The 24,258-nt window shown below is 44.0% G+C and overlaps 2 protein-coding genes across 5 annotated transcripts in view; both read right to left on the bottom strand.

The window, feature by feature from the left end:
• The window catches only part of CYRIB (CYFIP related Rac1 interactor B), a 66,538-nt gene extending 45,124 nt beyond the window's left edge, over positions 1-21,414 (bottom strand). For 2 of the 4 annotated variants that reach the window (XM_032442904.1, XM_032442905.1), the window contains exon 1: positions 10,808-10,931. The gene's annotated coding sequence lies outside the window, so the exon portion shown is untranslated. Of the gene's footprint in view, positions 1-10,807; positions 10,932-21,265 lie in introns of those variants that run through there. The other 2 variants (XM_032442903.1, XM_015856330.2) reach the window with 2 other exon arrangements.
• LOC116652412 overlaps positions 10,965-24,258 on the bottom strand; it is a 29,918-nt gene continuing 16,624 nt past the window's right edge. The window contains exon 2 of the mRNA XM_032442599.1: positions 10,965-11,044. Within this exon, the coding sequence (XP_032298490.1) occupies positions 10,982-11,044 (63 nt within the window). The 3' untranslated portion in view covers positions 10,965-10,981. The remainder of the gene's footprint in view (positions 11,045-24,258) is intronic.

A 24,258-nucleotide genomic window follows, 5' to 3' on the forward strand; every position in this document is an offset into this window, starting at 1 on the left:
CAAGGCTCGTCACGCCTAGCATGGGATAGAACAAACATTACCTACTATGGAATTATTTGCATTTCCATTCATGAACTAATGCAGTTTATCAGGGACATCTCACGTGGCACAGACGCTGCCAAAGAACAGCATGATTTATTGGTTATCCTCCAGCAGAACTTCCTATAGCAGGAACCTTCTGACACAGCAGACGTTTGCCAGTAGTCTCTAACTATTAGGATATGACACAAACAAGACAAAGGAAGTGAAAGGATATACATAACTATAAATCTCATTAATAAAGATATGCTTGTCACTGGGCCTAACATAGAAAGTTACCTTAGCATTACGGTACTGTCAGAAGCATCACTAGAACAGGTAAGCTGAATTTACAAGAGCTGTGTAAAATAACTTTAGCCAATCAAGCATCTTTTAGCAGCTTCTTTTCAGTCTTTCAATAAATATGGCATTCACAGATTTAGAACCATTTAGAATACTCTGATTTTGTTTAGTCTCTTATCTTGCAAATACAGAAATAGATGCTAGCCTTGAGAGACTACATCTCCCATATCAAAGAATCACCGAACAACCTGGATTGAAAGAACACTCAAAGATCATCCATTTTCAAGCCTCCTGCTGTGTGCAGGATCGCCAACCACCAGCCCAGGCTGCCCAGAGCCACATCCAGCCAGGCCTTGAATGCCTCCAGGGATGGGGCATCCACAGCCTCCTTGGGCAACTTGTTCCAGTGCATCACCACCCTCTGTGTGAAAAACTTCCTCCTAATATCTAACCTAAACCTCCCCTGTCTTAGTTCAATACTATTCCCCCTTGTCCTATCACTATCCACCCTCATAAGCAGCCATTCCCTCTCCTGTTTATAAACCCACTTCAAGTACCGGAAGGCCAAAATGAGGTCTCTCCAGAGCCTTCTCTTCTTCAAGAGAAAAAAGCTGCTGTTGGATTATTAGAGGAGCACCTTAAAATGTTAAGTAGTTAAAAACAGACATTCAGCTTTTATTAGGACAATTTTTTGAACTGATGCTGTGGTCCTAATAGATGGCAGAGGCCATCAGCTGCTGCACTTTCTTTGCCAACTTCAAAATCAGCAACTGAAGCGCATATTCCATTCCCACAAGTAGCTTCCAATGCAGCGCCTTAATGCACAGAGTTTTTCCTGGATTGTATTGCATCCTATCAATACTGGAAAGTAGCACCAGGCCATCGATAAGAACTAACTTATACTACTTGTAAGAAATCCCTTTGTTTGTCAGGCAGCTTCTCAAAGCCTCATTCACTGCTTCAGCACATATATAGCACCAGGAAAGCAACCCACAGTAGGAAGCTCAACTACGAGGAGACAGCTCCATTACTGCCATAAATTCCTCTAAACATAAATATATACCTTTTGATCATCGTAATGATTGTAAGAGCAAGGGCCACCAGTCAGCACCCAGCTTCAAGAAAAATTATGTTACATTTATACATAAGAAAATGGAAACCTAAGAGAAACACAAAGCAAAAAGAAGCACAGTAAAGTTCAGATAGGGGCATAAAAAGAAGAGACAGACAGACCGACCGACCTCCCAACAGATACACCTTGATGTACAGAGACACTGCCATCTATTCTATCCTTCTGAATGCTTTGGTTGGAAAGGTTTTCAATCTGCAGTCACATTACCTGACAACATCCTGGATTTCCACAGAGGTGCCGGAAAACTTTCAATTAAAATTCAATCAATGTTTCATGACATCAATTTTTAAAGAAATATGTCACTTTAGTTCTGTATTTTGCTCAGTGAATAAAACACTTAAAAGGCAAACAAGTTTTGTATCTTATGCCAATTTAGAAATTCCCAACAGCGAAACAGCCCTAAACAAATCTGTGTCAAGATAAGGTTGTTTAGAATTGTTTCTTTTTTACTCTAAATTACTCTACGTTTCACTCAGCCACATCAGTAACTTCCACAAGCCGACAGTCAGAAATGTGTTTTACAAGAGAACAATTCAGTGTTTTCATCAGAATTTAGAACTGCAATTTATTACAACTGAAGAGCTTCCCCAAGTTTCTTTTTCCTTCAAATAATAAAACATGTTGAGAGCTTACGAGTTAACAGCAGTTTTAAGTGATTTTATTTGTGTCACTGTTGTACACTCTGTCATGAGCAAGTGTTATTTATCATCAAGCTGCACACTTACCCTTACTGCGTCTCTGACGTGCACGCACTGTTATCACAAATACACTGCTATCACTGAGGCATTCAGAAGTGTTGTAACAGTTCAAAGTTACTATTACGAACAACCCCAGCATGCAGATTTGTGGCTTTCAGTCTCTTCTTTCACTTGCACTCCTGTGCGGAACAGTAGAAGCTTATTTCTGTCCTGCTTACTCCTTAAAATGCCCGAGTATTTAAGGAAAAATAAGCACTTCTGAAATAATTGATCTTTGAGGCTTTGTTTCTGCTTTCAGACATTCTAACCAAGTGCATTTTTCCCCATTTACAAAACAGATACTCTAAGAGTCTAAAATAGTCACTTACTGTAATTTTGAGAAACCAAAATCTGTCCACACACACAGCTTTGGGTATTTTTCCCTCCATTTGTGGAAGCAGAGCACAAGCAGCTCCAGATGCAGCAATTCTGAGCATGAACGTACAAGTAACAGTCACCTACACCCAGTAATTTCCACTCTTGTCACTTGGAAATCAGTGAGCACTAATTAAGCTGCCAAGAAACCCAAGCCACAAGGCTGGATTTAGTTTGGAAAGACAAGCAAAAGCAAATAGACAAAAAACCCAACCCAAACAAACCTGTCCTTGAATTATCTGAAGAAATCAGGCCACAATAACACAACTCCGGGAGAAATCTCAGTGTACCAAAGCTTCACTCTTTACAGCAAGGCTTTGTGCAAAGTTTCATGACCAAATTAGTCAAATAACCCATGAAGTCAACTTGGAGCTTAACTGAGGTGCTATGGAAGAATAAAGAGGTATGTGCAATTACCTGCCTTGCTCTCATAAATCCTCCAAGGTGGAGTCATTTAAAACAATGTTACACAGCTGGACTGTGCTACTAGCAAAACACCCACTTCTGTTACTTTGATAAAACAAAGTTACAACCTACTATCTACTCCTTCAGCCTAGATTAATCTGCTCCTGTTTTACAGCACTGGTTAATTCACACAGTCCCTGTATCATAGAATCATAGAATGACAAGGTTGGAAAGGACACACAAGATCATCTAGTCCAACCATCCTCTCATTACCGTAGCTACAGCAAACCACTAAACCATATCTCGTAGCTCCTCATCCAGACACCTCTTGAACACTGCCAGCGACAGCGAATCCACCACCTCCCTGGGCAGCCATTCCAGTGCCTGACCACTCTCTGAAAGAAAAAGTTCCTTCTTATGTCTAATCTAAACCTCCTCTGGCACAACTTGCAGCCATTTCCTCAGGTCCTGTTTGTTGCCTGGCAGAAGAGGCCAGGCTCCTCCTCATCACAACCTCCCTTCAGGAAGTTATAGAGTGCAATGAGGTCCCCCTGAGCCTCCTCTTCTACAGACTAAACAATCCCAGCTCCCTGAGCCGCTCATCATAAGACTTGTGCTCCAGACCCCTCACCAGTTTCACTGCCCTTCTCTGGACACATTCCAGGGCTTCAATGTCTTTCTCGTACTAAGGTGCCCAAAACTGAACACAATACTGGAGATGCGGCCTCACCAGTGCTGAGTACAAGGGGATGATTACCTCTCTGCTCCTGCTGGCCACACTATTTCTTATACAGGCCAGGATGCCGTTGGCCTCCTTGGCCACCTGGGCACACTGTTGGATCGTGTTCAACCGAGCATCAAAAAACACCCCCAGGTCCCTTTCATCTTCTCAGTCATCCAGGCACTTTGCCCCAAGCCTATAGCGCTACATGGGGTTACTGTGACCAAAATGCAGGACCCGGCACTTGGCCTTGTTGAACCTCACCCTATTCACCTCAGCCCGGTGATCCAGCCTATCCAGAACCCTCTGAAGGGCTTCCCTACCCTCAGGCAGATCAACACTACTTCCCAGTTTGGTATCATCTGCAAACTTACTGAGGGTACACTTAATCTCCTCATCTAGGTCATTAATGAAGATATTAAACAAGGCGAGCCCTAATACTGACCCCTGGGGGACACCACTTGTAACAGGTCGCCAGCTGAACTTAACTGCATTCACCACTACCCGTTGGGCACAGCCCTTTAGCCAGTTCCTTACCCAAAGGAGGGTACACCTGCCCAGGCCATGGGCAGCCAGTTTCCCCAGAAGAATACTGTGAGAGACTGTGTCAAAGGCATTTCTGAAGTCTAGGTAAACTACATCAGCTGCCTTTCCCTCATCTACCAGTCTGCACACCCAGTAGTAGATGGAAATGAGGTACAAACACACAGAAATCAAAGGCAGGCATCAAGGCCATCAGTCCCATCTTACTTTTGAGTTCATACAGAAAGTGGAACCGCTTGTGACAGAGAACACAAGATTAGGCTTATCTCCTAACTTACATAAATCATTCGCCTTCACAGCCCTAAAGCGAAGAGAGCCTTTAAGAGGTATTTGCAAGACACTCAGTGGTTCCTTCCTTAAAGCTGTTCGATTATCAGGCTTGAAAACACCTGTTTCCACTCCCCACAGAAAAAAAAAGAAGAGCCACACACAACAATTGGCCAACATGACTGACTTCCAAAAAAGCTTAAGAACTGTCTAAAAGCCAGAATAATGTTGGAATTGCCAATGACAGCTGCAGACATAAACCTTTCAAGTGTCCCATTTATCAAAACTGGATTGTTAAGAATTATTGTTGCTTCTACATAAAGCTGATATTCACAGAAGCCTTGAAAAACACAGACCTAAACATACTTTAAGCTGAAAATTAACTAACTGAAAAACCCTTATAACTACTAAATACATGCAAGCTTGGAACAACTGGACAGTGATGCTGGCATGAGGTAATGCCAACCACTTTATCACTCACCCTCATTATTTCCCAAGGGACACAGGAAGACATGCATTTTATTGCTGTAGAACACAGAAAGGTTTGCTGTGAGAAATAGCAGGAAATTAAAGAAATAACTTGCTAAGAATTTGGAGGGGAAGGGGAAGCAGAGCAAGTTGTTATACCAGGAACACAGAACTTCACTCTTAAGAATAGGAATGTAACCAGTTCCAGTAAAACAGCTGTAGTTACAGGTCAAATGGCCTTTACACTGGAGCCAAGCTTTTGAAGGCTTCTTGAATGATAAGTCCTGCCTGTCAAGCATTCTTGCAGGACTTACTATCTGCGTACACTTAGAGTTTTCCTTCATCCTTCTATTCAAATAATCTCTCTTTCTTGTTAGCAACCTTCATCACCCCCTTTTCATTTGAAAGGCTTTATCATCCATACAAATAGCCACGCTTCAGTGTAATCTTACTCGCAACAACACGCAGCCCCAAACTCAAAACACATGACAGCCAGTCAACACATTACCACTCCATATACTCAAAAGAGACTTCTGTTTAAGCACACGTACTTCACTCAACACAGTTCCCCAGAGCTCCCAAAAATAATTAAGATCTCCCCTATTCAACTTGTCCTTTAAATGCCACAATAACACCAAGGTTATAAATTCCCTGAAGTTCCTCACATGGCACAGTTGCACCACCAGAACACCAAGCTCACAGTGAGACTGCTTTATCTTCTGAGCTTCCAGACCAGAGCTTTATTGTCAGCTCCTAATGTTACCCATTTAATAGCCTTTCACTCCATATCCCGCAGAACTTACCCTGGTCTTTCTAGTCAACATAACTTCCAGCTGTATCATGGAAAGAAAATGCTGTCGGTCCTCATGAGATGGATCCAACCAAACCATGTTTAATGAGCACTCAGATACACAAGGGGGTATGAGGGGGGAAGTTTGTCAGTACACAGAGAAGGATTTTGCTGAAATATGTAGTATGACAAAATATATCACCTGGCACCATTTGTAGCACTCTGTCAATGACTCCAATAGGAGCTGGCACAATGGTCTGCTCCACAGTTCTAAGTGCAGCCATGCCCTGCCCATCTTTATACACACACAAGCACCTGCTTGGCAGCCAACATTCTTTTAAGCTATAAAAGTTAAGTTCGAAAAGTGAAGTAAGGTTAAGTTCGTTTTGGTTTAGCTGCATAGGCATGTTCAACTACGTGTTCATTAAACTGCCCTCCCTTACTGACACTGAAGTAGGTAAAAATCAGCTCAGGCAGTATTTGAATTAAAACAGGAATCACTTCAACAAAACCAACCTGACCCAAACCTGATAGAAGTAATGTCTCATTTTCAAAAAGCAAAATCTTTCCAGTTTCACGCAGACAGTATCAACAATTGAGCTTTATAGTATTCACATAAGGGGAGGAAAAGCAGAGAGCTAACAATGGAAAATAACCACCCAATAAGAAGTGTGTTATCTTTACACTAAGCAGAATTGTAAAATTCCAGACCAAACAAGTCTGTTTAGCGCTAAGTAACATTATGAACAGCTCTCTGAAAGCTGCTGTAGCTGGTAATTGGCACTGGCATCCTTCCTGCCCCCATCCCACTTCAGTACTATGGGCTTTATGTAAAGAGGAGAGAGAACTCCTTTCCCTCTGTTCAGCAGGTTAATTCGAGCTTCTCCTTCCAAACACAGCAGCAAAAAGATGAACAGAAGCCTGAATTCCACCACAAACTTTGGATTTGCAGAGCAAGAGATGCTAGCTAGTACACTAATGTGAAGAAATAAAAGAGCTATGTATAAACAGCCCCATATCTGCAGCATTGAGAAGCCATCCTATGCACAAGATAATGGAAGAATGAATGAACAACCCTTTGGCATCTTCGCTACTTTGTTCTGATTTGGAACACCCCTACAAGCAGCTCTCAAGGCATAGGGTGCCATACCCAGTGCCCATACCTTCATACCCATGAAGGTAGGACAGGTTTCCCTCTTACATCATTTTCTGGGTTTTAAAATGAAACCTCACAACTGGTATCACAACAAGCACTTACTTCAAGTACACTGATTTTCAGCACTGCCAGGTTAACAAGTAGTGAAGTGTTCTTACTTTTAAAGAAACTATAAATACAGCATCACTTAAAGATGAATATCTTCTTACCTGAAGGCTCTTTTTTTTTTTTTTTTTTTATTTAAAATATCTTTTTAGCAACCATAAAAAGCAAAGAACCGAGGACAAACCCAAGCCCTCCACTTTCTCTTTGAGTTTAAGGATTTTTATATTGCAGCATAATACTGACAGTGAACTTGGATAACTAGCCACTACCCTCACATTGAAAGAATCCAGATGAGGGTTTTCTGGCAAGAGAAGAGCCAAAATGATCCACACCAAATGTCCACCTCACCCAGCAGCAGATATTTAACAGCAGATGCTTGGTACTCTTTCAGAGGTAGTTAAAAGACTCTTGAATAGCCATGAACATCTCCATTCTCTTCAAACAACACTGACAGCAAGAGCCAAAGTTATTTTTCCCCACACAGTAACTAATTTAAAAGTCTGATTTAATTTATTTTAAACATACTGCCTGAAAACTGGATGTCAACTCTGCATTCCATGAAGAGCTATTCATTTCCCATTAGCTTAGGCCATGTTTTTTGTTTTATATATCTTTATCACGTTAGCTCTCAAGTGCACTGAAATCAAAGTCTAAGGTAAGTAGGTTAGTATCCTCTCTCTTATGTTTCAAGATTTTAAACAGTTTTCCACATCAGTTTGATCTACGAATAGAAAGCAGGCACATATACTACTTCACTAGCCAAGAAACTAGGTCAGCCATTTTCTGAACAGCACGCAGATTCTCTACAAACAAGCAGAAAAAGGTGATGATGATACAGTTATGAGCTTTTCGTGAAGTCCCTCTTCCGCCACCTATTCCCATCTCTGCTTTCCTGAAGGCCTCTTTCTTCACTTTGTCTGTTCCTTACACAGAACTGTAGGGGTTGGAAGGGACCTCTAGAGATCATTGAGTCCAACCCCCCTGCCAAAGCAAGTTCCCTACACCAACAAACTTGCCAAGCGCCAAAACAGATGAAGAACAAGCTCACAGGGTAGAAGTCCTGCATCAGCCATTCAATCATATCACAACTTAGTTTGCACACCAAAACATTGGGCAATTCCACTTTCCTCAGCTGCACTGAATGCTAAGATGACTGCATGGCTTCCAGCCATGTCTTAAAAAGAAATAAAATCCTGCTTTCAACAACTTCAGCCAGCAGTGCTAAAGGTAGTTTAGTGACTGATCAACGGGCTGCAGGATGTTATGGGTCCAGCTAGCAGAGCCGTGTCTTGGAACAGCAAGATTAGTTCAGTCTGTTATTGGCATCTGTAAGTCATGCGTGAAAATCTACTTCACACCTTACCCAAGGAGCAGGAAGAGCTAATTTTTCAAAGCCATCAGGGTGTTGGGCTTTTTGATTGTTTGGGGTTTTACTGGTTATTTTCTCCATTGTAAAGCTGCACTTCAGAACACGATCCATTGCAGTCAGACTGGCAAATGAAACTGATTTAGGACTCTATCTGGAGCAGAGCTAACACTATTGCTGTCCCCCTGTCCACAGTTTGCTGCCACATCAGCTGTAATGGATCAGCCATCTTCAACTCTTACCTGATTGCAAGTAGCTCATGGCATTCTGTGGAGCGTGTGTGGAGTGGAGAGGGGGAACAGGGCTTCAGACCCTACAGATTCAAATGATTTGAATAAAGTGGGGGATGCTTTTTATTTTACCTGCATGCCAGATGACATTAACAGCTTCATCTTTTTTTACAAAGCCAAGAATATCCACACAGCTACACTTTCCTTATTTCCCATGAGCAGTTGTACATTTGTTAGTAACAGTACCGAGCCCTCTGCAGAGGTCTGCTGTAAGCTCAGAACAGGAGAACAGCTACATCTCATGTTTCCTTCCTTCAGTAAAGTTGAGTCACATCCTTAGGTCTCCTTTTAGAAAGCTAACAAACCATGCTGAAGAAAAAAAAAAGATCTTGAATGGAAAAGGCTCACACTGGAGAGAGCGCAGCACTGACACAGGCCACAGGTCAATCCCCTGGCTCATTTCCCACAGTGACACAGACAGGACTGCACACCTTGTTGTCTGACAGAAGTCAAGCCTGCCAAAGGATTTCACAGATAAATGAAAGGCTTTAACGTTTATTAGGAGTGAGTGAGTGCAAAGCATTTCCTTGTAATTACTTTGTTAAAAACAAATGTCAAGTATGGGAAAAAATAGGAAGCTCAACTACTGCAACAGAATGCCTTTCTGAAGAACATTTTCAGTATAAAATTAAGAGATGTATTTGTTTCCTTCAGTCCCTCTAAAACTCCATACAAACTAAAGCTTTTACCCTGTTTTACTTTAAGCTGTGACTGCCAGCAGAACAAACATTCCTTGTCTTGTTTCCTCCTCTGAACCAACACTAATGAACCTGGGTTAATGTGGGTAGAGTACCCTTGGTTGGTATCAGTTTCCCCAGACAATTTAGAGTGGGGTAACAGGTACATGAATAACTTCTCTGAAGTTATTAAACAACAATGCAGCACATTTAAAACAATGACCACACTATTTCTATTTAAAAACTAAATCAGTACCACTTTGCAAGGTACACAGCCAATTATTTGGAGCAGGTGCTACAGTGAAGGAGGAAGCAGCCACTCAGTTTCCTGAGGACACAGTTGTTGTGTTAGAAACCACTGCAAAAGTCCTCTCTTCATAATTAACCTACAGAACATGGGTATATAAAAAAAGTCATCTTAACTCTCAGCCCAATTACATTTTCGGTGTTACCCTGATTTAACTCAGAACTCTGTCATTATGAAGATCAGGAAATAACAAAAACCTGCGTCTTTCAACAAGTATTATCTACAGCCTGTGATAATCACAGAATCACACACAGAATCACCGAATGACCCGGGTTGGAAGGGACCTCAAGGATCGTGTAGTTCCAACCCCCCTGCCTGGCAGGGCCACCAAACATACACCTTTACTAGATCAGGTTGCCCAGGGCCCCGTCCAACCTGGTCTTGAACACCTCCAAGGACGGGGCATCCACAACCTCCCTGGGCAGCCTGTTCCAGGGCCTAACCACTCTCGTAGTAAAGAACTTCCCCCTAACATCCAACCTAAATCTTCCCTCTTTTAACTTAAAACCATTTCCCCGTGTCCTGCTATTGTCAGCCCTTTCGAAGAGTTTACTCCCCTCCTGGGAGTAAGTTCCCTTCAGGTACTGAAAGGCTGCAATGAGGTCACCCCACAGGCTTCTCTTCTCCAGGCTGAACAAACCCAACTCCCTCAGCCTGTCCTCATAGGGGAGGTGCTCCAGCCCCCTGATCATCTTCGTGGCCCTCCTCTGGACCCTTTCCAAAGTCTCCATGTCTTTTTTGTACTGAGGGCTCCACACCTGGACACAGTACTCCAGATGGGGCCTCACAAGAGCAGAGTAGAGAGGGACAATCACCTCCCTATCCCTGCTGATGATTACAAGCATTAACAATGCTCAGTGAAGGAAGCGCCTGGATAAAAACCAGGCTTATCACACTACTGAATTAGCTCCCGCAAGTAGCGGCTACTCCAACCATTTTGTTGCTAAGAATATAAAGTGGAGAACAAAGCAGAGAAAAGCGTGGTGGATCAAAAAGGAAAACGCAAAGAATGTTTCCTATGACAGACATTTCCTGAGGTATGAGCAAGAAGAACATTCTAAATAAATGTCCAATAAAAGAGGATTAGAAAGGACGGAGCAATAACGAAACTACCCAACCAGACATGAGACAAGAGCATGAAGCCTACCTTCCAGTTACTTCTATTTCACTGCCCACAAGCAGCACAGACTTCAAGTTTCCATTATAAGCCAATCCTGTAATAGCAGTCTCAGCAACTTCTGGAGCTCAGCACAGCTGACAGCAGTAATGAAGAGATGATGTTACACGCAATTACTGGCTGATGAAATAAAAAACACTTTTATTAGGTGCTCTCCTTCGGTGAAGGGCAGCAGATGAAGTGATGGAAGCAGAGCTCCAAGACCTCCTAAGGAAATGGGGAAAAAAAGGAATGTCTTAACTAAACCAGCTTTAAATCAAACAAAAACCAACACAAGTGTCCAAAGGATTTTGGAAGAAATAGGTCATTTATAAAACACTATCCTAAATAAGATTGCTATTCAGTCATCTAACAAGGATTGTATTCATTATCTGCATTTTTTTTTCCTCTGAACTCCCAAAGATGAAGTGAAACAGTAGCTTTCATTAACACTGAACACTGGCCTTAGAAAAAAAAAAAGATACACTTTAGAATCACCATAAAACAGCAATCATAAGAAAAAAATGGGATTAAAAGTACCGTGCATTATTGCACAAAGTTTCTCCTAATTTACAAACACGGGACAAAAAGGAACCGCTGCCATTTGCCGAGAGCTGCAGATCACCGGGACTAAAGCAAATATCTTTAGTTGATTTTTTGTTTGCTCTTTGCTTTCCCAAAGCTCTGATTTAAAGCCAGGAACCAGAGCAGTTCTAAGCACAACAACTGTGCTTTTCATTTTAAAGAAACCATTTGGCTTTGGTACCGGGTCTGAAAATGATGCTCTCTAAGCAAGTTAAAGCTTTACAGTTGTGGGAATGAAAAACAAATTACTTGAAGGTATGAAATGATTTTTAGTTCTTTCTATGAATCTATTACATACAGAACAAGACAACAAAACAAAGAAGCACTGAATCACTGTGGTAGTGCCATATAAGTGACACATCGTGAAAACTGCACTTAATTACAGTCAGTGTGTTTTATTTCTTGACAACTGTCAGCAACACACAACGTGCTCTGATGAGGGCACACTCACTTGTTCCCTGGCAAAAAGGACCTGCCCCCAGCAGATGGAACAAGAGCATAAGCAAAGCCTATAGAGGTGGCACAGCAAAACAGAGGCCTGAAAATCACTTCAGTATCTCGTCCAGCAATTAAAGTACTCGTTTTCTAAAAATACATGTGGTTCCACAGCAGCTCAAATTCATTTGGGCTCCAAACTGCCCTACTGGAGTACCTGTCCCCCTCTACTTCTCTCTTGTGAGGCCCCATCTGCAGTACAGCATCCAGGCCTGAGCCCTTTGAACAGGTCCAGAGGAGGGCGACTAAGATGAGGTGCTGGAGCACCTCTCCCTCCTATGAGGAAAGGTTAAGGAAACTGGGATTATTCAGCATGGAGAACAGAAGGCTCAAGGGAGACCTCATTGTGGCCTTCAAATATTTGAAGGGAGTATACAAAGAGGAGATGGAAGATATTGATAGGACAAGGGGGAATGGCCTTAAACTGAGACAGGGGAGGTTTAGGTTTGATATTAGAAGGAATTTTATCACTCACAGGATGGTGATGCACTGAAACAGGTTGCCCAGGGAGGCTGTGGATGCCCCATCCCTGGAGACATTCAAGGCCAGGCTGGGTGCAGCCTTGGGCAGCCTGGTCTGGTGGTGGGTGACCCTGCACATAGCAGAGGAGTTTGAAACTGAATGATCATTGTGGTCATTTTTAACCCAAGCCGTTCTATGATATAGCTGACTATACTGTACGGTATGTGGACACATATGCTACTATATGGGTGCATATCTGATGTCAATATATTTATATATTTACATACATGCAATCCATATAGAGAAAGTAACTGTAGGACACTAAGTATATTAGTTTATCACATTCCTTTCCTCTTTTGACGGATGGCTGCTGGGGTTTGTTTGTTTGTCTTTTTTTAAATGAAGTTTTATAATGACTGTACTTCCTCTTCTTTTTTAGGGCTGCTACTCCCAGCTCCTGCCTGACTCACCCACACGTAGCCATGCTCCAGCATGTTGCACTTCATGTTCCTTTCCTAAGTGTCACTACAGTTCTTACTTGAACTGAAGAGACTTCAACTGCGTAAATCCACCCACAGAAGAGAAGGTGGGCAGAGCTGGCAGATCACAGAACTCAGTACACAGAAAGCCTGTGTAAGGTCAGAAAACAGCACCCAAGGCTCAGATTGTTTCAAATTGTTGTTCCTGTGCCCTTTACAAACGTAAACATGCTATTCAATGTGAAAGTCCCTCAATTTGCTTGTTACATCAGCAGCCAGCTGTGCTTCTAAATAAAAAACACCAAGTACCGTCTGAGTTTTTAGGTCCAAACTACTCCTGTGATCTTCTCCTCCCTCACAGGGCACAGAAATTTTTGCTAAGCCTTCAAGAGAAACCTACAGCCAAAGTGTTCCTAGCCCTGCTAGCTGCAGAGTCCATCAGCCAAACATTAACTGAACAGAAGCCAACACAGTAGGCCTGGCAAGAAAAGGCAAAAAACCACAGCTCCATCAGCAGAGGCTGCTGTTCTTTCTTTACCCAGGAGTAAACTTTTTTTTTTCCCCCTCTCTTTAAAATACTATGCAGCTTTCTAAGCAGGATGAGCCACATTCATAGTACTTATCTGAAGCAGAAGCTCCCAAGGCAAAGCCGGAAAATGAGTTAGTAGGAGGATCCAAAAAAGAATAGCAAAGATGTTTTACCCCTCCTTCCAGTGACAGAATAAATAGATATGGTTCTTCTAAGAGAAACGTGAGAAGCCACAGGGCTCTACAAAACAGAAAGTGCTCACAGCTCCTCCCTCCCAGTGCCTACATCCAGCAGGGCTGCCTATCTAACTGAACAGCTAAGCAGAGCAATATGGAAGGCTCAAACAGAGCCTGACCTGAGAAATAAAACCAAGCTCATCCCTTCCTCCTTCATCGAACAGGAGAGAAAGGAATTAGTTGTCCCAAACTCTACTAATAAAGCTGCCCTACCACCAGGACTTTGCCATACAGTCTGAATACTAACAGGTATATCTTTACAGTACCTGAAAGTTTGACCCTAAAGCTGCATGACTACAGTACGGCTCAGGAATGCAGGAAACACCACTATCTGCATCCTATCTGTATCAATATCAGCAGTTTGTGGGAGTTCCTGATACCAGAGTATGAGCTCTTGAGAGTCACACAACACCAGAATTTGTGAACTTCCTCGTTTCTCTGAGCAAGCAAATGCTTACGTGAAGAAAAAAATAATGCCAGGAATAAGTTTGCCTTTCTAGCAAAATGAAACAACAACAATGTTCTGCTGCTGCAATGATCTAAAAGACTTTGCTCACTGCTGCACTCTCCAATTCAGTGGCTGTTAAGTGCAAAGAGACAAAAAATGTCTTCAAATGGAACCGCAGCAAGAAAACAGAAGCGCATCTGATAGGGATGTGGCTGTAATACATAAGCTATTCTAAAAGGACTGGGGTTCCAGTCATTTCTAGCCACGCATGCAGAACTATCTGAACTTCTCTTCTTCGTGCCTTTGCTCATGTGTAAAATAGGAAGCAAACCACTTCCTCATCTCAATAGACTGGTAACAAATAACAGTACAGAGAACAGTACCAGACTCTCCAAGAGAAAATTAATCTCCGGAGCGAGATTTGAAGAGAATCTGGCAAAGTACTGAAGGACAGAACAAAACAAGCACTAGTCACTTTGTCCTGGGGATAAAACAAAGCAGGGGTCCTAACCAAAGCAAGAGATACAACTGTGGATTCAAGGCTGCCTTCTGAGTGCTCTGTTTCCAAGTTCATAGGAAGAAAAACAAGTATATAGCCTAAACTAGGAGATGAGTCCAGTCAGATCGTCCTTGCAGCTAAGTGCCACGTGAATGGAATCACAACCATCTGCTCACTGCACTGGTTTTGATCACTGTACCACATAGCAGGTTGAAGTGGCAAAGATATGTCATCTATGAACGGCAGGAGAGAAGACTCCGATGTTTTATTTAACTTTTGTCCATCTCTACAAGTTTTCTGACCCTAATTTTATTTCCAACATATTTTTTGTCCAAGAGACCCAAACCCCTCTTGCTTCGCCTATCAGTCCTTCTCATCCCACATTTTCTTCGTCCAGCAATTTCCTCTTTCCCTTTGACTCCAACCTGCTGACAGACTGACATAATAATTCCTACATGTTCCCTCAGTCAGTCCCACACTGGCAGCCTTCACACAGCCCACAAGCTCCCAGAGCTCTTTCCTTCCACCAGTTTTTGATCAAGTTGTCCCCAGCTCAGACCCAGATTCTAGCTCCCATTTTTTCCCCACTTTCAGCTCAAAATGAGCTGCTGCTCCTCCTGACTTACCCTTCCTTCCAGTGACCAATCCTCACCTCAGACATTACCTCTATCCCAGCTTTTCTTCCACTATATTGCCTGACTGGATGAATGTTTATTAGAAATGAGTTTTCATAGGCCTGTAATGGAGTCAAAACAAGGCATATTCTGCACTAGGAAATGGAAGAGGAGCAAAGCAGGAGGCACAAACCCAGCACAAACCCCCTGCTGCAGAGCTCAGGCACACCAGAGCTGTTTGAAGAGCTGTCACAAAATTTCAATACAGTTAGAACATCTGTTCCCAAGTCTCACTTTTGGCAGCTACTGAAGTACTTTGACTGTAACTCTTCTGAACACCTGACACAATATTAACATCAATATATAACAGTATTTGCTCAAAGTCTTTATCAATAGCGTATTATGCTGTCATTTCATAGATGTTACCGCCAGACTCACTTGCAACAATTACCTCCTGGGACACAACTCTACACCACGCTTATTAAGAAGCCCTAGAAGAGACTCCAGGACAAGTCTGAATGTTGCTAAAAACAGATTTCTGAAAAGAAAACAACTTTGGATTTGTTTGGATGCTCGAAAGCTGCTGGAACATCACCCTCTAAACTTCAGGCTAGGAGATACCAAGGCACGTCATCCTGTTAGCACTGCTTAGAAATGAACTCAGCTCTGAACTGAGGTGCAAAGGTAAGCCCTGCTAAGGCACAAGAGCACCATTTCAGTCAGCTGCACGTGAGCACAAGAAGCACCCAGTTTATTACTGGTTTATACTGCAGTTTATTACTACAAAACTACCATTACAATTCAATTGGATGTCTCACTGACAAACATATTTTCACAAAAAAAAAAAAAAAAAAAAAAAAAAAAATCAAATAGGAAATCTAAATACTAAATCAATTAAATACCGTTCATTATCAGTCCTGATACAATGCTCTGTCTTGTCCATATGATCCTCATCTCTATAAGACGTCAGCAGTTTTACCTTCAAGACAAAGCTTGGTAAAGTCTGGTGGTTACACATTTCCCTTCCACATTAAGAAGGGACAGTTTCAAATAACCATTTGCCTCAGCACATTAAAGGTGCAAATGTAACAAAAAAGAAATGGACTGGCTTTTCAAGCTCCTGCCCAGAACACACTTTGTGAGAGTAAAACCTGGCAGGCAGACAGTAAGCAGGGAAGGCTTGTTTTGCTTTTAAGAAATAGACCTATGGATATATTTAAGTCATTCCTCTAAATTGATTTCAGTCTATCAGTGCCTTTGAACAGACAGCCTAGAAAGCAGAAAACTACACTTTTTGCACTAAAAAGATTAATGTTGTACATAAGCAGAAGCACCTTGCTGTCCAGCACAAGATCTCCCTGTCTGTGAGATTGTTTCCCTCTAGAGCCCCATAAATCCAAACCAGTTTTCTCCCAGCGCCACACCTGACTGGAAGCGCACTCAATTACATTTGACTTCTGAAGTTATACAACTGCTAGACCCACTTGTCACAGAAACAGGGCTTACCAGTCAGCTCATTTACAACTCAGGTTCTTAGGAACTCATCTATTACCTTGTATAGCACACTAGAAGTTACTCACCCTAACACTCCATTTAATTTAATCATCAAGTGCTGAAGGAGAACCAGAATTGCCTCCTGGCTGCATTTAAGAGGCTTTTGAACTGCTCCAGTTAAACAGAACTCACTCACAGAGCAGCTTCGTGCAACCAAAGAATGGTTAAGTATGCAGGCGGATGTAAAAAGGGCTTTTAAGGATGTATCTAGGACAGCCTCCTGCCCCACTTCCTCATACACAAACTGATTGTTGGTACAGAACTTCTTTTGCCTAGTGGTCACCAGCTCAGGTGGAGCTTATGTTGATGAGAATCAGCCTTCCAGACCAATGTATTAACTCCCACAAGATGAGGCTTTAGGGTTTGGTGTGGGTGGCAGACAGAAGGCCTGTTTTGCAAGGTAGGCTATTTTAGTTAAGTACAGCCACACCAAACTGAATGCACTCAATCTCACAAGCTAAGCTGTCCCAGACCCAATTACTATTTGCATTGAGACCACCTGGGAATCCCAAGTGCTGCAGGTCCGTAAGCCAGAGCATCAAACACTTAGTAAATAAGATCACAAACCATAGCGCTCGCTTCCACTACAACATGAGGGAAAAAAAGCCTCCTGTAGAAACATTATTAGAGGAAAGCGGTGCTTATACACATGGAATTAGCACTTATTTTATTTCAGAGACGTTCATTCTCTGATTTTTCCTACAGATCCACAATGATTTTGTGTAGTTGAAAAACCACTGACTTTGGTCATTCACGTGGTATTCCCCAAATGCAGTATTAGAATTTAGGTTAGAGTAAACCAGGTAGACAAAACTATGTCCCAGAACACATAAAACAGCTACAGAACACTAAAAAAAGAAGCCCGGCACCTCACAGTGTTTTAGAAATCATAACTAAATGATCAGCCTTTACACTTCTAATATTAACCCAAGATAAAAAAAAACCAAACCATTAAGCATTTAACTAAGACCATATGATAGAGTCAGTAGCAACAGCAAACAAAGCTGACAGCATAAGCAAACAACAAAGGTTGGAAGAGTGGAAGGACATATCAGCCTTTACCTCTTATCTATGACCGTCTCTGAACTACCTTGAGACTTGAGCCATCAAGAGCAAAAGGCACAAGGCACCATTTGACTTTCACCTTTCAATTGCTTTGCTTGCATCTGGTTTCACTGTCTCCACAGTGAAGGTATTCTCTGCGCGTCAGGCTTCCATGTGACTGAAGAGACAAAGTGCTAGTTCTAAAAAGAAGAATGCAATTAAAACCACGGGAGATGGGGAACACAGGAGAAAGTGCTGTAACTAAAAATACTTCCAGCTTTACCTCGTCAATTCTAAAGCTATTCATTGTTTGGTGGTGGTTTCTGCTAAGCTCTGCTGTTTATATAATTGCAGTACTGCTACCTCCAATAGGCAGCGGAACGGCAAATGTAAAACACCGCCGATAGAAGACAGCCTGTTACTCTCAGCAAATTTCAGGCAGTTTGAAGCATTCTGCCAGCTGCAGCTTGTGGCACTCGAGAGAACATTCCTGAACCGCAGAAGAGAAACTGAGGTGGATTTATAAAAGATCCTGAAATCGACAGCAAGCAAACAAGCCAATATCTTTGTGCATGTGAAAAGCAGACTTGTGTTAGAGGCGTTAAACTACCCAATGATGAGGAAAGTTATATAAATACTCCTTACAGATTACTATTAAGATTAAGCCAATGGTCCTTCCTCAGAAGTACTCCTGATACATGGAAATGAATGGGTGTTGAAAAGATGTCAAAAGGTACAGACAACTGGTCACTGCTTACAGCCAGAAAATGCTTTGAAATTAACCTTACCTTGCCTGCCTGAATCACCACTGCCAGGTGCCGGGGCTATTAAGCGCCAATGTTTAACTCACAGAATCACAGAATGAGCCAGGTTGGAAGGGACCTCAAGGATCATGTAGTTCCAACCCCCCTGCCTGGCAGGGCCACCAAACATACACATTTACTAGATGAGGTTGCCCAGGGCTCTGTCCAACCTGGTCTTGAACACCTCCAAGGACGGGACATCCACAACCTCCCTGGGCAGCCTGTTCCAGGGCCTAACCACTCTCCTAGTGAAGAACTTCCCCTTAACATCCAACCTAAACTCCAACTCCTTGCATCATCCCCTCACTGTCATTCCCCTTGAAGCCATTCTGATGGACCTAGGTGGACCACAACAACCACCAGGAAGATTCTTCATCTCTGCATCCCAGTGCTAATGCAAGAGTGCAGTGCTGACACTCAAGCCCTGCATGGATTCAGCATTTACATTCACTTGAGCTTCATACCTTACCTGCAGCACGTTTTCTTAACAATTAATACTCCAGGAGATGCAATTTCACAATACTCAAAATATTCAGCTTTGAAGATGCACTTCCATTATTTTCTTTCTGTCTCATATTTATTTATAATATACTTCAGGGTGGTTAACATGAGTTTTAAGAGCCAGGAGCCACACTGCTCAACTTAAGCCTGCCAACATCAAGGACTATAACTCTTGCTGTAATTTAAAGGGAGAGTGCTTTCAGAAAGAGCAGGCAAGGGTGATAACCCTGGCTTACTTTAGCAGTGCTCCTTAAGAAGCAACAACAACAAGTACTCAGTGGCTGCTAAAAAACAAATCTGACTTCCTGCATGTAAGTTTTATCTCTCCCTTTGTGACTGTTCCCATCCATGCCCCCAGCTGGCAGGCAACAACACAGCAGTGCTGCAGGCTGCCTGCACATCTGTATTCTCCCTGGATACAAAGCCTACATTTACATTTACTACATCTAAGCAGGTACAGAAACCCAAAGCGGCCCTCCTACATACTGCTTTCCACATTACAGACCTCTATTTACTGTATCACTCAATAACACAGCGTTTAGCAACACAAACACTCCCCACCCTTCCATCTCTTCATACAGGTGTCCAATAAGCATCACTCAAGGTGTCAGTCTCCTGACTTCTTACAAAGCTCTCCACATACCTTTCCGTGAACTACTTGTGTGCTGAGTATTGCAGTCAATTCACTTCAAATTAATCCTGCTCTGATGTAGGACTGCAGCTAGAACAGAACAGTTACATCTGCAAGAAAGAACCAGCTATCGCTGTGTTTCAAGAGCCAGCCGGGCTCCTGCAGGAAAGGCTCCATGTGAGGAGGCGGAGGATTTCAGAAGAACCTTTCAATAATCACTCACCTCAGGTGGCCTCAGCTAAACTGCAAACAATGAGGAAAATCTAGAGCACCTGATGACAAATGGGAGTTATATAACAGAAAAGGATCGGATTCGTTCCTCACTTTCAATGCTTCACGACGGAGGTATTTCAGAACTGATTCTGGGATTGTTTCCTTCCACTGTCCCTATTCTCTTGACAGCTAATGTATGCAAGAAGAAACCTCACAGCTTGACTTCAATAAAATGCTATCTACGCTTCCACTAAAAGCTTCTGTTTCAATAATGCAGCGCTCTCTGTACGTCAAACAAAACCCGTTCCTATTCCACAGTGTTTCACTCACGTCATTTGGGTTTTTATCGTTACCCTTACAACGCAGAGCTGGAGATGTTTGCTGAAGCCCAGCGGTGTGTCTCAATGTAACAAAACACATCAGGCTGCAGCTGACAGGTTGGTGCAGGTTCCAACTCTGACAGCAGTAACCTCAGCTGAGCGGCTGAATGTCTCCTGTCCAATACCCCACCTGCCACAGCCCACTACTACAGAAAACACTCATTTACTGTATAAATACGATCTAAGGAACCAGCACAAGTAATGAAAGCTGCTTGTGCAAAAGGAGAAATGAATAAGTTTGAGGACAGCAAACTTTTCAGAGCTGGTAATAGGGAAGATGACAGATCACCACAGCAGCCTCAATTCTGGTTTAAGGATCAACGTGCGTGTTGAGGTGACGCCTATGTTTCTACTTTACAGCACGAGAAATTCACAATGATTTAAGGTGAGACACTGCTACCACACCTGAAGGAGCTGCCACACTGACATCCACATGCAATGGAACCTCCACAGCCAGCAGCATCTCGGTTTCTTTATCCAGGACGAGTCTGTGAAGGTTGCTGTATTTTAAGACCCCAAGAAGACGATCTTACACCAAACTTCAAACTAACAAGCCACAACCGAGTCGCACACGCCGGTATTCCTAAATCAGAATTCACATCTAATTACAATACGATTCTATCAGCCGCTTAGTGAAGAGACGAGAACCAGCTCCGAACTGCTGCTGGACTCTCCTTACCCCAAGGCTGGTCGACAGCCGCAGCAGCCGCTGTACCGCACACCGGGGGGACACGCCGGACCGGCAGCCCCGGGGCCGCTCCCAGAGCCGCGAGAAGTTGCGGAGGAGCAACAGATGGGCCGCGGCAGGAACGTGTGTTAGGAGGAAGGGGGGGGGGGGGGGGGGGGGGGGGGGGGAGGGAAGAGTAGTCTGGTAAAAGAAGAATGGGGAGGGGGGGGGTCGCGCCGCCGAGGCTGAGGGGCGCCGAGGTTGCGTTGAGCCCGACCCGCCCTCCCCGCACGCCGCCGCCGCACTCACCGAGCCGCCCGGCGATGCGGACGGAGCCGGAGCCGCCGCCTCCCTGTGCCGGGCCGGGCCAGACCCCGCGCAGGGCAGGGGCGGATGGCGACAGCGCCGGAGCCGCCCGCGCTGAGGGGAGGGGGGAGGAGGGGGAGGGGGCGAGCCGCAAAGCACCACAGGGGACCGGCCGTGCGGGAGGGCGGGCGGTGACCCGGATGTACCGGCGGGGAGGGGCGGCATCCAGCAGGTGACTGCGCACGCGCGGCACACTGCGCATGCACCTGCTTTGACTCCCTGTGTCTCAGGCAGGGGCGGGGGAAGCGAAACAGAAGCGGGCGGGCGGGGCAGCAGAGTGCGGGTCGCGCTCCTTAAAGGGGCTGCTCGGCACAGAAAGACCTGGGGGTCCTGATGGACGAAAGACTCAACATGAGCCAGCAGTGCGCTCTGGCAGCCCGGAAAGCAAATGGGATCCTGGGCTCCATCAAGAGAGGGGTGGTCAGCAGGGATAGGGAGGTGATTGTCCCTCTCTACTCTGCTCTTGTGAGGCCCCATCTGGAGTACTGTGTCCAGGTGTGGAGCCCTCAGTACAAAAAAGATATGGAGATTTTGGAAAGGGTCCAGAGGAGGGACACGAAGATGATCAGGGGGCTGGAGCACCTCCCCTATGAGGACAGGCTGAGGGAGTTGGGTTTGTTCAGCCTGGAGAAGAGAAGGTTGTGGGGTGACCTCATTGCAGCCTTTCAATACCTGAAGGGAACTTACTCCCAGGAGGGGAGTAAACTCTTCAAAAGGGCTGACAATAGCAGGACACGGGGAAATGGTTTTAAGTTAAAAGAGGGAAGATTTAGGTTGGATGTTAGGGGGAAGTTCTTCACTAGGAGAGTGGTTAGGCCCTGGAACAGGCTGCCCAGGGAGGTTGTGGATGCCCCGTCCTTGGAGGTGTTCAAGACCAGGTTGGACGGGGCCCTGGGCAACCTGATCTAGTAAAGGTGTATGTTTGGTGGCCCTGCCAGGCAGGGGGGTTGGAACTACATGATCCTTGAGGTCCCTTCCAACCCGAGTCATTCTGTGATTCTGTGATATGAGAAGCGTGACCAGAAGGGCGAGGGAGGTGATTCTGCCCCTCTGCTCTGCTCTTGTGTGACTCCATCTGGAGTACTGCATCCACGCCTGGGACTCCCAACTCAAGAAGGACATGGAGCTGTTGGAGCAGGCCCAGAGAACGGCCATGGAGATGATGAGGAAGCATTCAAGGCCAGGCTGGATGGGGCTTTGAGTAACCTGGTCTAGATGGAGGTGTCCCTGCCTGTAGCAGGGGGTTGAAACTAAATGATCTTAAAGGTCCCTTCCAACCCAAACCATTCTATGATTCTATGAAACCTCAGCTGGGAGTGCCTCAGCCTGGGGCTTTGTCATGTGTGAAGGGGCAACCTCTGCTAGTAATGGCCTTTCTGGGCTAAGGATTAAGGCTGAACATCCTGAAACAAAAAGCCAGCAAGACATGCATCTTTGGGAATGTCCTCTAGGATCATCCAGTCCAACCATCCGCCTACCACCAATGGTGCCTACTGAATGATGTCTCTCACTGCTGCATCTCCAAGTTTCTTGAGCACCTCCAAGGATGGTGACTCTACCAGTCACTGCAGAGGATGCACATCCCAAATCACCTTTACTTCTAATTTGCAAAAGCACAGGGATTTTTTCCAAACATTCTATGAAGTCTCATCTGACTTTCACAACGAATGGCTGAAGAAGCCAAAGCTCAGTTTACAGCATGTGAGACTGCTCACCTGATCCTTACAAAATAACTAGTTCAGTGAACACAAAGCAACTCCTGATTTCAAGGCCTTGCCTCTGAAAATTTGGTGCTGCCACATACTCTACGCTAGGAACGGTTCTGAGAATGAGCAGGACAGCCAGCAGGAATGCACAGATACAACCAAGACAAAACAGGTGCTGGCTCTCCTTCAAACCTCACACAATCAATCCGAGCCACCTGAAAGTCTAACCACATCAGCTACTTTCTCTTCTGAAGCCAGATGCTACTTTGAGAGCTGTAAAATAAGAATGAATGCTGAGCTCCCCCAAACCCACTTTGAGAAAGAGGAAAAATGGAAAGGACTTTGGAGACTTATATACAATAACGTATTTCTCTTTACATTTTCATAGCTGTATATACATTAACTTAAACTGATGAACTCAGTTTCTCTCATAACTTGCTAGGATAAGAAATACGACTTTAATAATCCTAAAAAAATAAAGTAAAATGGATAAAATAGCCTCTTGGGATGCATAGGATGCAGGCTGTGAGTGCAGACTAGCTCTATAATCTGCCTGATGCAATCAGAAGTATTCACTACACTGTAAATTGAGTTCTCAAATAGCATTCAGACAACACCAGGGCTGGTAAACCACGTTCCTAATTGCTGCCTCCACCTAAGCAGGGAAAGTGCTCAGAGAAGCCTGGGGGGCTGTTACAGGTTAGTGCAGATTGAACAAATAGGTGAGATGTCCAAGAAGATACGAGAGAAGATTTTCACAGCAGAAGTTTACGAGCAGATTGGCAGAAGACCAGAAGTCCCAGTTCTGCTTGTGTTTGATTTGTATAGGTGGATAGGCTGAACTCAAGTGCTTGACGTGACCTTTCACTTCTGCTGCAGGAAAAAATTTTTTGCAATCAGCAGATAAAAAATCTGCACTGTAGGAGATGGATGCAGCCTCCTCCCTGAGATGCCAGCAGGTCACTACCACATTTTCTCTCGTCTCTGTAGTCAGCAGTCTGTGTGCCAGGCAAGGAGCGATCCAGGTCCCACTGAGCTGCATTCAAAGGAAGCAGAATCATGCTCCAAGTTTATGTTGGATGCATCATCTTTCAGCTTAATGCACCTCTCTTACAAAGAACTTTGTTCTGTTATACAGAGCTAAGGAAACAATACAGTCAGCCTCAGGGATGAACGATTTTTGATGGCCGTAACATTATACACTACCTGGGGTTTGCAGTGTTTGGGAGC

This window comes from Coturnix japonica, chromosome 2 (genome assembly GCF_001577835.2).
Source record: "Coturnix japonica isolate 7356 chromosome 2, Coturnix japonica 2.1, whole genome shotgun sequence".
NCBI classification, from domain to species: Eukaryota; Metazoa; Chordata; class Aves; order Galliformes; family Phasianidae; genus Coturnix; species Coturnix japonica.